We start from the raw sequence: 13,491 nt of genomic DNA, 5'->3' as shown, positions 1-13,491 counted from the left end.
TACTTTAGTACTCCTTGGCTTCGGCGGTGACGTCAACTCAGGGCAACATAGTGATTATGAGCTCATCCCTTGCACATGATCGTGTTCTGACATTTCAAGCTAGCAAATCGCCCTGGTTTTTCCTGTCGATTTTTTTCGTGTGCAGGCTCGAAGCTGCAAAAGCAAAGAAAGGACGTTGTTCTGGCTTTTCTCATGTTTCCAGTGAATGCGGCGTAGTCAGACTGTGCAGAGAGTAACATTCAGGGAGGATCTGAGGTTCCTTTGGTTTTGAGTACCTTCGTCTTTTCAAAGGCAATCGAGACAAATCTCTGGACCTGTAGTCTTTGGTATCGGAGCAGACTCATCATGGCTAGCGGATCTACGCTGCAGGTTTGTCCTGACTGAGACCAATTTGTCTCTCTGGGTTCTTGTTATCGAGCTGAAATTTCTTGGATGTGCACAATTGGGTGTGGGTGCAGAAAGCCATTGATCTGGTGACAAAGGCGACGGCCGAGGATAAGAATGGGAACTTCGAGGAAGCTTTGCAGCTGTACGAGCATGCCGTACAGTATTTCCTGCACGCCATGAAATGTAAGTGTTTGCCTGTGTGTTCATGACTCGCGATATCCTTGAAATCAACTGTTGAAAAGCAGACGCAAAATAGAACTGTTGTCAGACATGAACGTGGATTATCCTGTGGTGCTGGCGTAGTCGTAGCGACTGGAAGTGTCTACAACAATTGCATCTGGAGTGCAACATTAGAGGTTGATTTTTCAAATAATTATTTCTCACTTTTGTTTGTGCATGTACTTGTACATTGTAAGCCACATTACCATTATACCGTGGCAATGCAGTCAGTATTAGTTATTGTGATTATCAGTCAGCAGGATTAGTGTGTGCTTGACCTTGCGTGGGAAGCAAGCAGTATACATCAAGTGTACTTTGAAATTTTGAATCCTTTGAATCCACAAGCACCGACTTGAACATGCAAGTTCAGTTACAGTTGTTTGATTGCAACAATTTTCAAATGTCAGTACATGGAACACGAACCTTGGGTAGGGACTTCAATTGAAAAATCAAATTCGCGAGTTTTGCATAAAACGCTAGTTTTTCTAAACCGGGAAGAATCGAGAAACAACCTGTGAAAATTTGAACCCAAAATTCCAAGGCAATCTAGAGTTATAGTCGATTGAAGATCGGAAAACGGGGGAGAAAGTAGTCACAGAAGTAAATGCAAGTATGTATGTGAGCCGTGTGGTTTCCGTCCAGCACTGCACTATCTGGTGCATACATGGCGACACAGGATGTGTGCATGCATGAAGTGTGCACGCATGCCGTGCGCGCCGACTTGCACAAGTCACACGTTTTCACCGTCACTGCTTTTACCAGTGTGCGCGCAGTTCACTCGATTTTTTCGTCTACCACCAGGAAATCGCCGTGGGCTGGTTTCTGTGATCATTTTCCTTCTACGGCGATAAAGCGCAAGCCTCAATGTTGTAGAATCCTCTTGGTTTAGGCTAATTCGAGGCCGCTGAACACGAAAATCGGGTGTTCCTCGCGAAGCCGAGTACGGATCTGGTCGAAATTAGTACTTCGAAGTGCACCCGCGCCAAGCGCGGAGGCATTATTTTTGGAAGCATGGCATGTGTGGCACCATTGGAAAGGTAATGACCTCGGCTACCTAAAAATAGCATCGACAAGGCCGAAAAGGCCGCGGGAGAAGATACTCGGGCCGCGAACTGCATCTCGAACTGCAGCCACGAGGCGCCCATTCACTTTGTACAGGCGAGCTGTGACTGCACTTTTCGCTTTTCAATGACCGGAACTGAACTCCCTACCTTGGGTATAAGTGAGCCCTGCATTGACTTGCCTTAGAGCTGTAGATATTTGTGGCATGAGTGGATTGGCCCCATTGCAAGGAAGCCAGATTTTATTGTGAATGCTCGCGTGTACAGTCGCCTTTTTGCTAAAATTTAATATGAACAATACTGCTCTCAAGAGGGGTAAGCAGCAGCATTTGGCCTTGTCCTGATGATCGAAACAGCTACTGTCTGAAGGAGCAGCGTACCAACGGAAGTGTCGTTTTGCTGATGGCATGCTGTGGCAACATTTTGAGGTCAGCCGGAGAGCGCAACGGTGTGGTGTGGTGGTTGATAGTACTGCTCTCGCCTAACTTGATAATGGTAAAAGAAGGCATAATCTTACTCCACTTTTGCTCCAAATCTGAAAAGATTTCTGTGTACAGTCAGACCTCGCTTAACCGCACACATCCGTTTTCCACAAAAAATGTCCGGATAGACGAGGGAACCGGATAATCGAACACTGATTATGCTGGATGAATCACGCATGCTGTATATCTGTAACCAGCTATTTTCTTCCGGATGGCGAGGGATCCGGATAAAAGAGGACCGGATAAGCGAGGTCTTACTGTATTACAAAACTTTGAATGCTTCAAGTATTCATTTCAGCCCTTGAAGCATTGTGCGTGTGTGTGTGTGTGTGCATGTTTGCACGCGCGCGCGCGTGTGTGTGGGTGGGTGTGCGCGTGGGTATGTATGTGTGTGTGCACGCGCGTGTATGTGTGTGTGTCTTTGTGTGTGTGTGTGTGTGTGTGTGTCTTTGTGTGTGTGTGTGTGTGTGTGTGTGTGTGTGTGTGTGTGTGTGTGTGTGTGTGTGTGTGTGTGTGTGTGTGTGTGTGTGTGTGTGTGTGTGTGTGTGTGTGTGTGTGTGTGTATCTATGCCTGTGTATCCCTGTGTTGCCGGTGTGTGTATGTGCAGATGAAGCACCCAGTGAGAGAGCAAAGCAAAGTATCAGAGAGAAGTGTGTCAGTTACCTGGATCGTGCTGAGAAGCTGAAGAAGCATTTGGCAGATCCCACCGGCAAGAGCAACAAGAAGAACAAACCAGTTGCCGATGGTTCCAAGTCAAGTGACAAGTAGGTTTCTATAGCGCTACCAACATGTGTATGAGCAAGAGTACATGAAAACCAGAGTGTGCAGCTTGAGGCCTTTTCTGCTATGGGTGTCTGTCACGGCGGAATTCCGTGATTACATCATTTTGGCGCAGATTTGAGGCGGGAAATGGCGTAGTGCGTATAACTGAGCTGCAGTTGTGCAGAAAGAGACCTGCTTGAATCCTGCTTGTACGCACTACATCACTAAAATGATGTAATCACGGAATTTCGCCGTGACAGCAACCCATCCGAGCTGCACACTCTGTTTTTCATGTACTCTTGGTATGAGTTAATGTCAGTGTATGTGTGTGCATGGAGGGCTCTTGGGAGGGGGGGGGGGGGGGGGGGGGGGGAGGACGTCTGTGTGTACGTTCATTGGTTTCTCTGTGAATTGAATGTGGAAGATGTTAAGGTGGCTGGGGCGGTACAACTTTTTAGGGGTCTTTTTGATCACATTTTGACTGCATTTTTGAGTTTATCGGCAAGGTGGAGATGAAATTTGAAAATGTTTCCTGGTGAATCTCTGGAGAAGAACCTTCTCTAGCTTCCTATAGTTTTATTTTTACTTTTGGACAAAATTTGAAAAAGTTTTATGAAAGGTCCGTGAAAAAATAACACGAACCTTTCATAAAACGTTTTCAATTTGTGTCCAAAAGTAAAAATTGAACTATAGGAAGCTAGAGAAGACTATTCTCCAGATATTCACCAGAAAACATTTTCAAATTTCATCTCTGCCTTGCGGATAAACTCAAAAATGCAGTCAAAAAATTCCCCAAAAAGTTGTACCGCCCCAGCCACCTTAAATATGCCTGAGCAAACATGGGATTAGGGGCCATTCATAATCGTCGCCATTTAACACAACCCTACAAAACATACGGTAGGGGGAAGGTACAATGGTTTGTGAGGACAAATGCCACTTTCCACTGTCCACATTCACAGTGTAATTTGCTCAGTGTGTGCCAGTGCCTTCCCTCACTTGTACATACCCTCACTTGTACATACTCTCACTTGTGCCTTCCCTCACTTGTACCTACCCTCTGGTAGCTTGCTTCGTCTTGAGACTTTTGACTAACTGCTATTGTTGTGTCAATAAACGCAAACACACGAGGTAGGGTTTGTGACTTATCTTTCAGAAGACAAAGAGAAAAGACCTCTTGTCCAGAGCAAAGGACAGGCGCAAACTGGTTGGCTTGTCTGCAGACACGAGCTGCGTGCTGACGGCTATGGTAGCCCCTTCACGGGAGGACACGGCACGCCTCAGCTTCAGCTGACCGACAGTCCTCTTAGATGCAGACGGACACATGGATAGGAAGTGACCGGTGCGTTTGCAGCCGTTGCATTTGCGATCCGCAGCAGGGCAGGGTCGCTTGCTGTGCGCGGTGCGGCCACAGTTGGGACACTTGTCCGGTGAGGGCTTGCTGCCAGATTTGGAATCCTTGGTTGCGGGTGCTCGAGCTTGCTTGGATGCCATTCCTTTCTGCTTCTTATAGCTGGAACGAACGGCACTCACGGACGCGTCTCCAGTGGACTGACTGGGGATACGTGACGAGGTTTGACTGGCAGCCTCCTCGGTGCGGCATAGGTCGACTCAGGTTGCCAGGGTTAAATCCTTCATTGCCAGCAGCTTGTGTCGAACGTCATCCTGCAGGATGCCGGTAACGATGAGGTCTCGCAGAATTTCACCTGTGTTAGCCTGGAGCGACTGCTGGCATGTTTGACACATACGTCCTGAGCATGTCGAACAGACATCCAAACCGGAGAAGTTGCACGCATGAAACAACTCCCTCAGGGATGTGTACCACGCGTCGAACGTCTCTCCAGGTTGTTGGGCACGGCGGTAAAATAATTCTATCCTGTCCAGCAGGGGATTGCGCTGGCGCCGGATGAACTTGCGTAGTTCGACCATGGCCTCCGGGACACCATGGGTATTTGGCACCACAATTACACCTTCACGCACGAAACGTCTAAGTTCCTCATCCAAGGCCTGCGCCTAAACGCGGCCATCCTAGTCTCGCGGGGCTGCACTGACACCGGGAGTAGTCCTCCCAGGCCTCGCTCCACGACACAAATTCGGCTAGATTCGCCGACGACAGTATGGGCCGATCCACAGCGACGGGCTTGGTGGATGGAGCAGGAGCAGACGAAGCAGGTCCACCCGTGCTGCTTGATGATCCTTGCGACATCGACTGCAACAGGGTTTGGAGCTGCACATCGCGCTGGGCAGATGCTTGCACTTGAGCTTGGATCAGCTGCACAAGTTGGTTGATGTCCGGCTGTGACTTAGCACCATCCGCCATGGCGAATTACAGCTATCGACATCGTACTACAAGGCTACGAAAAAAATTCTAGAACTTCGAAACGGACATTTTCGAAGCGAAACGAAAACAGGCAGAGAGCAACACTACAGGTGGGCTACTCTGCAACTGCAATGGAACTACTAGTATACTAAGACTACAGGTAAAGTAAGATGTTCACTGCGCCATGTTGTGTCAACAAACGCAAACACATGAGGTAGGGTTTGTGACTTATCTTTCAGAAGACAAAGAGAAAAGACCTCATGTCCAGAGCAAAGGACCGACAGAAAACCGTGATGCATGTGTGTACTAGTATGCGTACACACGCGAGTGCAAAAAGGGCAATGCGTACAACAGGCAGAACATAATGGATACACCAGCTAGCAGCTGTGAAATAGTCATTCTTCGAAGTAACATTCATTCACATCATTTTGATGGTTTTTCGTGTGTTTTTTCTTGTATTGCTGTTGTTGTGTCATCACAGCAAAGAGTCTGATGACGAAGAAGACGAGCAGAGCAAAAAGCTGCGTGGCCAGTTGGCCGGCGCTATTGTTATGGAGAAGCCAAACATCCACTGGGACGACGTTGCCGGCTTATTGGCCGCCAAGGAAGCACTGAAGGAGGCTGTCATTCTGCCCATCAAGTTTCCGCATCTGTTCCAGGGTGGCAAGAGAACTCCATGGAGGGGAATCCTTCTGTATGGTGTAAGTATTTGAATAGAGACTCGCATCATGCCTGATTTGATCCCACGATAAACTTCTTGAAGGGCATGTGCTGTATTTTACCGTATTTCCGCGCGTATAAAGCCATGGCGTTATAGGTGAAACATCGCTGTTTTGGACCAAATTTTTGGAGAAAATAGCCTCGGTTTTAACGCCATGGCGCTAAAAGTGAGAGACGCTTACATGCAAAAAAATCGGCAGAATATGAACTTCGAGTACTCGTACGGTGCCGTTGCACGTTCATGTCGAGCATCTATGTACTTTCAATTTTCCCTGAAAATTTCAAATTGTGAACCTATTGTGTACAAGGTGGCATAAAAACTTGTGTGAAGGTGTGGTGGCGGTATGGCATGTGACAGTGGGGATGGGTACATGTAGAGAGAATCACCGCTACTGTAGCATGTAGGTTCACTGAAAGAATTGAATTCACCTTTAACGCCGGATGCAACTTCCTCCACATTGAATTTTGTTCACTTATAACGCCATGGCTTTATAAGTGAGGGTGGCCTTATATTCGGATATAACGCCATGGCTTTATATGCGCGGAAATACGGTATATTGTATTGCTGTGTGGATGCACTGAGTTTGCCCTGATTTCTTGTTCTGCATCTGTGTCCCCTGTCCTATTCCGCAACTCACTACTTACTGGATACTAGTACTGTTAGAGTGTTAGCGCATGTACTTCCCAAGTATCACCACAGTAGTGATAGAACGGATCGTGCACTTTCATCCTGGTCTAATTTTATCCTGACTTATAGCACGGAAGATCTGCGCTGCATGTTCCACGTGGTCAGGTGATATGCAGCCAGGCCATGTATTGACCGTCTGCGCGCTGTGTGTTCTATGTGGTCAGGCGATCTGCAGCCAGTTGAGTTCATGGATCAATCACTTACACAACTGCTAGCCATGCATACATTATCTTGTCAGTGCAAGCTGATCTTGTGTTGTGATCAGTCAAGCCTTCAGGTCTGATTGTTTCTTTTTCTTTTTGTGGTGTCGCTGGTATCGTTGCTCCAGCCTCCGGGTACTGGTAAATCCTTCCTGGCAAAGGCAGTGGCAACAGAGGCGAATAACTCCACTTTCCTGTCAATATCGTCATCTGACCTTGTGTCGAAATGGCTGGGAGAGAGTGAAAGGCTTGTGAAGCAGATGTTTGAAATGGCACGTGAGAAGAAGCCGACGATCATCTTTATTGACGAGGTTGATTCACTGTGTGGCAGTCGAAGTGAGAATGAGAGTGAATCAGCTCGTCGCATCAAGACCGAATTCCTTGTGCAAATGCAAGGTAGGGAAATGATGTGTGTGTATACGCGTGTGTGTGTGTATGTGTAGCACAAGTTGCTATGGCTTCTGCTGTAGCATCGCCTCCGGTGATGGGCGTCCAATGGTCCAATGGTGTGTATGTGTACGTGTGTATACGTGTGCGCGCGCCATATGGTGCAGTGGTATGTGCAGTCTATTTCCAATCGAGAGGTTGTGGATTCAATTCCCGACAATTATGGTCGCACACATCTTTCTTCTCTTTCTCAGTCTCCTCCTGACTTTTCTTTCATTCTCCTGGGTGGTTGCCAACAACCAGTGCATGTTGGAGTATGTGGTGTGATGTGTGTGTGGGGAAAAAAAGAAAAAGAAAGACCAAAAAGTAGGGATTCACTGGCCAGAAAAAAAACACTTCAAATCTCTGTGTGGTGTACACCAGGCTGAATAGTGGCAGTCAATTACTCAGCCTTGCAAGCTGTTGAATGGTGCTATCCCAGCACAAGTTGCTATGGCTTCTGCTGTAGCATCACTAACATTGCCTGTGACGGTTGCCATCTTAGGTCTGAGGTGTGTGCGTGTATCTGTGTCTGTGTGTGTGTCTGTGTCTGTGTGTGTGTCTGTGTCTGTGTGTTTAGTAATGTAATGGTGTAGTATACATTATGTCATATTCTGTTTCTTTGTCTCCCTGTCTCGCTCTCTCCCCTGCTCTGTGTCTGCCTGTGTATGCCTGTGTCTGTATCAGGTGTGGGCTGTGACAACGATGGTATTCTTGTGCTGGGCGCAACCAATATTCCCTGGACACTGGACTCGGCTATCCGCCGTCGGTAAGCTGGCTGGTGTCTTACATCATACGTATCTGTACTAACGTTACGATCATCCCAGCCCTATGCAATGTATGCAATGTATGTACATGTGCTTCAAAGTAGCCACATCGGGTGTTGCTGTACGATCTTGATTATTTGTATGCAGCATTGCTTGTTGTATTCTAGTCCATTTCGTGGGTTTTTTTCCTGGGTTATATTGTGCTTGCACAGTTTTGAGAAGAGAATCTACATTCCTCTGCCTGAGGCGGGAGCGCGAAATATCATGCTGCACAAGTCGCTTGGCGACACGCCCACAACGCTGGTGGAAGCTGACTTCCTGAAATTAGCCAAGAACACAGACGGGTGAGTGTTTCGAGTCTTTGTACTGGTGCGATTTGGGGACTGTGTGTTTGCAAGCCTTTTGAGCACAATTTTCTGTAAAGAGGGACATACTTGGTGTGTGTTCTCCATATGGTTATGTGTACGGCAGAAGCTTTTTTCTCTGTCTCTTTTTTTCTTCCCTCGTCGCTACCTTGTCATTGGGAAGAAATTCCCGTTTGGATTTGCGAAGTAAAAATAAATAAAAATAAACACAAGCGCATGCGTTGTATGTTCCCGGAGGACAAGGTGTTGGTATACAGTGAAACTAGCATAAATCTTAGTTCACCGCTCAAGGGGCCTTAGAAACCAGGTCCCTGTCCCTGTGTATGTCTCCTTATCCAGGGTCGTTTGACTGGAAATAACATGCCTTGGTCCTGGTTATAGTGCTCTTCTGTGACAGGTGACCGCCTTATCAGAATAGTTCCATTTGCAGAGTATTTTGTGAAGATATAAGACTAGTGGAATGCTAATGGCTCATACAGTTCTCTCTCTTTCTCTCTCTCTCTCTCTCTCTCTCTCTCTCTCTCTCTCTCTCTCTCTCTCTCTCTCTCATTCTAATAACACAGATACTCTGGTGCTGACATCAGTATTGCTGTAAGAGACGCCATTATGCAGCCTATTCGCAAAGTGCAACACTCAACACACTTCAAGAAGGTGAGTGTACGCAGTATCAACGTGTACCGTCCATCGTATGGCCCTCCCAGTCTGGTGTATGCTTCCGGTATTATCATGTTCAGAGCTGTGAGGGTCTTCTTCGTCCTTTTTCTGGAAACCCGAACATGTGTGCACTCTTCTCTCTCTCATGCCAAGTCAACTAGTCCTTGCCACAATGCGGCTGTGTAACTAAACGCAGGGCTCGTGCGTACACACCGCAACTCGTTGCGCAGTTCTGGAGCCAGTAGTCGGATGTAGCTGGCCGGCACTGTATCGTGTTTAGGAAATTGCTTGAATTCTCCATGCTGTTCCGAGCTGTGAAGCTAACATGAGGTATTCAGGTCGGAGGTCATGTGTGTACTGTCTTATGAACACACTTCATTCGTATCTTGTTCAGTGCGACGCCTCTCTGGCTCTTTCCTATTTCTTCTGCTACCTGTGCTACTTCAAAGTACCTCCATGTATGGTTGGGGTTCACCAGATGTGTTGACGTGTCTGTGTACATGTTCAACTGCCTTTGTTGATGTGTACCGGGTATGTATGTCCATGTGTGTGTGTGATTGACTGGATATGTTGACGTGTGTGTATGTGTGTGTATGTGTGTGTATGTGTGTGTGTGTGTGTGTGTGTGTGTGTGTGTGTGTGTGTGTGTGTGTGTGGTGTGTGGTGTGTATGCAGACACGTGGTCCCAGTCCAGTTGATTCTAACCTGATTGTGGATGATCTCCTATCACCGTGCTCACCAGGTAAGACACAGTGCGTATACCGGTATACCGTTACCAACTCACTGTTCAATATTCCCTTTTCAATCCCTCAATCTTAGGACTACTAGTATTCAGTATAATGTGTCTGTTTTGGTGACAAGCAATAGCTGCCTTGTTAGGTTTGCTGATGGCGGTACCAGTGTTTGCTGCTGCTGCTGTTACGGCTGCTGCTACGGCTGCTGTTGTTACGGCTGCTGTTGCTGCTGTTGTTACGGCTGTTGCTGCTGCTGCTGCTGCTGTTGTTCCTGCTGCTGCTGCTGCTGCTGCTGTTCCTGCTCCTGCTGCCATGTCCTCTTGTCATAATCTGGGCCAGTCAGGGTGGGTCGAGAAGCTGCGCAATACACCCGTTTGCACAGCGGTATACATGAATACAGGAGGTCTGATGCTTTTTTTTACTGTAACTTTACACGCTGGGCGATCATCACACAGCATTTTCATCATCAGACCGCAATGAAGGTCATAGTAAAGCAGTCTCTTGTCTCCTGTATTTGTCTGTCCTCTTGCCATGGCGCTCTTGCCGATTGTTGCTTCTGTGCCAATACTTCTTGGACTTATTTTGATGTGGGGACGTGTTTCCATGTACCGGAATATTTTATTGAGAGCTTTGTAGACAGTCTAGGAGACTTACCGGTGCTGGAAACGCTGAGCCTTCTGTCTCGGCTACTCTGATCTCCTCCGACACAGGCAGTGGGTGGGAAGATGTGGGGAGATGTGCTGACGTTGTCTGTACTTAACTTACTGTAACTGTATGCTGTGTGTTGGTGTCTGGCCAGGTGACTATGGTGCAATTGAGATGAACTGGATGGATGTGCCTGGAGAGAAGCTACTTGAGCCGCCGGTCACTATGGTTAGTTCGTACTTGGGGTGAAACGAGTATCTATTTTGACCAATCGATCACTCATTCATAATATTCGATCGAGTATCCGATTATTTCGAGTATTTTATCAATGTTCAAAAGCGCCAAATTTGTGAGTTCTCGTTCGGAAGAAAGTGAACATAGAACAAAAGTCGCCAACGTCTTGTACAGAGTGTAAAGACTAACGATTTTCATCAGTATTTTCTTATCTCATAACTAAATAACTAACGTTACTTGCCGTGGTGATCGCATCGTCCGAGTCATAAAATACTGACGCAAAGGCATGCAGAACGCATGCATACCAATGGACGAGCGGTACAACAAAAGCTTTTGAAAATAGAATGCCAATAAGAGTGCAAAATTTCGAATACTCGCTCGTTTGAAATTTTCGATCGATTACTCGAATATTTGAACTAATCGTTTCACCCCTAGTTCGTACTCAACTGTTAGATTCTCGGATTACTGGTGTGCTGTACCACTTTGTCTGCAAGTTATGTCAGCTAGTCTCTGTCTTTCTCTCTCTCTCTCTCTCTCTCTCTCTCTCTCTCTCTCTCTCTCTCTCTCTCTCTCTCTCTCTCTCTCACACACACACACACACACACACACACACTCTACTCTACTCTAAGCATGCTTTGTTTTCTGCTTCCACTGTGCACAGGATGATATGTTGAATGCGTTCCGTCGAACAAGACCCACAGTGAATGAGGACGATCTCAAGCAGCTCACCAAATTCACATCCGACTTTGGTCAGGAGGGCTGATTATGTATGGACGTCTGTGTACTTGCCTTCAATCTGCTGGTGTTCTGTGCACACCCCTCTGCATGTGCAAGGCATCTAAGAGTGTTACTGTATGCCAGCATCGATCATGTGCACGTAAGTGCAGCCTCAGCGCGTGCACCACCTGCGCAGAAAAATACATCCAGATGACCGACACCTCTGTATTCTCTGCTTACTCGTTGTCAGTAGAAGGAGTGTTGTAGCTGTTCTGCTGCTCCTTGACAGGTCAGTGGTGACTGGCAGATACAGTTCTACTCTCACCTGTCCCACATGAGCTCCTCTTTTGCTTGAGAAGGACAAGAAGTCACTCTCTCTCCTTCCTTGCTCTCTCTCTCTCTCTCTCTCTCTCTCTCTCTCTCTCTCTCTCTCTCTCTCTCTTTTTCTGTCTTTCTTTCTTCTGGTCCTACCTCATCTGGGTTGTCTGGCGTCTGTCCTCAACTCTTCGTTCGTGGTGTGTGCGTGACTTGAAAACTCTGGCCCGCATCATCGGAAACATATGCAGCTACTAGTTTACTCCGTTGGACTGGATTGTGTTTGCCCTCCCTGGTCTAGCTAAGATTTTGACTTACAAGATATCAGGCAAGTATTTTGTTAGCTCGATTGCTCATTAGCCCGATAATGTGTATTGTGAGACTGCTCCTTCCATGTACATAGCTTCTCTTCTGTGTATATACTATTTTCTGTGCATTGTCTGAGTCAGTGTCGCGTTGCCGTTTTGTTTTTATTCTATATATATATTTTTACCTTGCTGCTAATACTGCGTGCTGCTTGGACCTGGTTGTCTGCCAGTGTACGTATGTTGCGTAAACGCGACGGTGAGCACGGCGGGCAGTGTGTTAGGAAACCGCGACCGCACACAGAGCCCGTGAACATTTTTGCGTGCTTATCACCTCCGTACCCTACCACGAACATCGACGACAGTTCACGGTTCCGTCCACACTCAATCGCTCTTTTTTTCCATTCCTATCTGTTACCCGCTGTTTTTGCTGTTGCTGCGCACATTCTAATTATTGCACACACAGACAGGCGGACACAGTTTCTTCTCTGAATTTGATGTTTGTTTTCAGTCCGGTGCGCTGGGCTGCGCCGTGCTAACTTGTTACTTGCTTTGCCTGCGTGTGTTGCACTGCCTGTATGTACTGATGTGCCCTGGTCCGTGGAGTTGTTTACATTATCCCTGGCCCCTCTGATGTGAAAGTGCCCGCCTGGTGGTCAAGGCCACTTTCTGGCGCGATCCCCTGCTTTAGTCATCGACATTATTTTAGTTTTGTTCCAAGCCAGCCATGGATTTAATGATATTACTGTGTCAGAGGAGGTAGGCTTCTCTGACCGGAAACTCTGTTGAACTTCTGTTGTTGCCGAGCCCCTTCTCTTGTCACAGTGTGTGTAGGATCCATGCAAATGTATGTAGGTTGGGTGCAGCATGCAAAGTACGCTGTAGTGGACATTGAAATCCACTGAGAAGTCAGCCGGGGCGCTGGCTGTGAGCACCCCAACACTGCGGGTATGCGCTAAGCAAGTAAGGCCGCCGCCGGCCCCGGGGCGCTGGCCGTGAGCACCCCAACACTGCGGGTATGCGCTAAGCAAGTAAGGCCGTTGGCCCCGGTCATTCCACCGGGTTTCTATGCCCGCATCAGTAACAACGCTCCTGATATGATCACGATTGTGGGAATGATATTCATTTGGACTGAGATGGAGTGTTCGCACAAGCACTGCATGGCGTAAGGCCCGCGCTAGACCTAGTCTGTGTTGTCGTTGACTTGATAATTAGTATGTTTTAGCCATGGTCAATAGCCCAGAAGTACCTGTCCTTACCGTGTGCAATACTCACTGCTGCATGCCACTGGTTAACCTTTGTTCACCATTGTGACACTTGTTGGAGGGGGGGGGGGGGGGGGAGTGCTATAACTCTGAACTCTGTACTGTGCGCAGCGGATGTCACCAAACGTGTCCATACTACGCAGCTCTGACCAAGGAAGCTGGCTTGCACCGCTGCTATTTATGGCCATGCACGGCGGACACAGAAACACAGGTCATGCAGTGCACCA

At 47.5% G+C, this 13,491-nt stretch overlaps 1 protein-coding gene across 1 annotated transcript; it reads left to right on the top strand.

Annotated features, from left to right (window-relative positions):
- The first annotated feature begins 158 nt into the window (after positions 1-158).
- On the top strand, positions 159-12,806 carry LOC135817092 (vacuolar protein sorting-associated protein 4-like). The gene is made up of 11 exons (XM_065330211.1): positions 159-369; positions 459-570; positions 2,758-2,914; positions 5,711-5,930; positions 6,966-7,233; positions 7,951-8,032; positions 8,243-8,374; positions 8,959-9,046; positions 9,725-9,791; positions 10,583-10,656; positions 11,324-12,806. Exons 1-11 carry the CDS (start codon positions 346-348, stop codon positions 11,423-11,425), a joined length of 1,326 nt encoding a protein of 441 aa, XP_065186283.1. The 5' UTR covers positions 159-345; the 3' UTR covers positions 11,426-12,806.
- The last annotated feature ends 685 nt before the right edge of the window (positions 12,807-13,491 follow it).

Source organism: Sycon ciliatum, chromosome 5 (assembly GCF_964019385.1).
Source record: "Sycon ciliatum chromosome 5, ocSycCili1.1, whole genome shotgun sequence".
Lineage (NCBI taxonomy): Eukaryota > Metazoa > Porifera > Calcarea > Leucosolenida > Sycettidae > Sycon > Sycon ciliatum.
The sequence above is the reverse complement of the archived record's forward strand: the minus strand, read 5'-3'. Positions and strand labels throughout refer to the sequence as shown.